Source organism: Elephantulus edwardii, unplaced genomic scaffold (assembly GCF_000299155.1).
Source record: "Elephantulus edwardii isolate Elephantulus edwardi_28Jun2011 unplaced genomic scaffold, EleEdw1.0 scaffold00006, whole genome shotgun sequence".
Taxonomy (NCBI): domain Eukaryota; kingdom Metazoa; phylum Chordata; class Mammalia; order Macroscelidea; family Macroscelididae; genus Elephantulus; species Elephantulus edwardii.
In genome coordinates this window covers 35,720,801-35,721,333 of record NW_006399756.1, presented here as the reverse complement: position 1 = coordinate 35,721,333, position 533 = coordinate 35,720,801, and the positions used below count along the sequence as shown (strand labels likewise).

General features: G+C 42.2%; 1 protein-coding gene across 3 annotated transcripts in view; it reads right to left on the bottom strand.

Annotated features, from left to right (window-relative positions):
* Positions 1–228, bottom strand: part of ALDH18A1 (aldehyde dehydrogenase 18 family, member A1) — a 39,359-nt gene extending 39,131 nt beyond the window's left edge. For 2 of the 3 annotated variants that reach the window (XM_006880088.1, XM_006880089.1), the window contains exon 1: positions 107–222. In XM_006880088.1, coding sequence (XP_006880150.1) covers positions 107–197 — 91 coding nt within the window. In that variant the 5' untranslated portion in view covers positions 198–222. Of the gene's footprint in view, positions 1–106 lie in introns of all 3 variants that reach the window. The other variant, XM_006880090.1, reaches the window with a different exon arrangement.
* Positions 229–533: the final 305 nt, after the last annotated feature.

Genomic DNA, 533 nt, shown 5'->3' with positions numbered 1-533 from the left:
GCTGAATGGATCACTGGCGACTGGGACTCTGAGGCTCCACTTTTTCCTGAAATATATCTTGACCACCAAACTTCTCACATACTATTTCATTTCCCACTGTACATACGAGATCTGGTGATGGCTGTGGACTGGACCCAGGGCAGGAGACGGTGGCAGCCAAAGGGCTGGAAACCAGAGCGGCACACTTGACTCAGCATGCTGACGGTGTGGTCACTGACTTCAATATCTGTAGAACACATTACAAACAAAAGAAAACAATAGATAATTTTCTTGCATTTGACCTTCACTTCTGCACAAAGAGTAAAAGTGTGACCATCTTGCTCCAAACTCCTCTGTTTAACAGAAAACAGTCATTTCCTCTAGTATTAGAGAATAGAAAGAAGAAACAGTTCCATCCCAGACTCTCTCTCCCGTCCTTTCTTTCCTTTTTTTTTTTTCGTTAACTTTGAGTGGATTCTGACTTGTATGAACCCTTGTGTACAGAGAACTGTTCCAAAAGGTTTTCAATAGTGTGAACTTTCAGAAGAGAATCA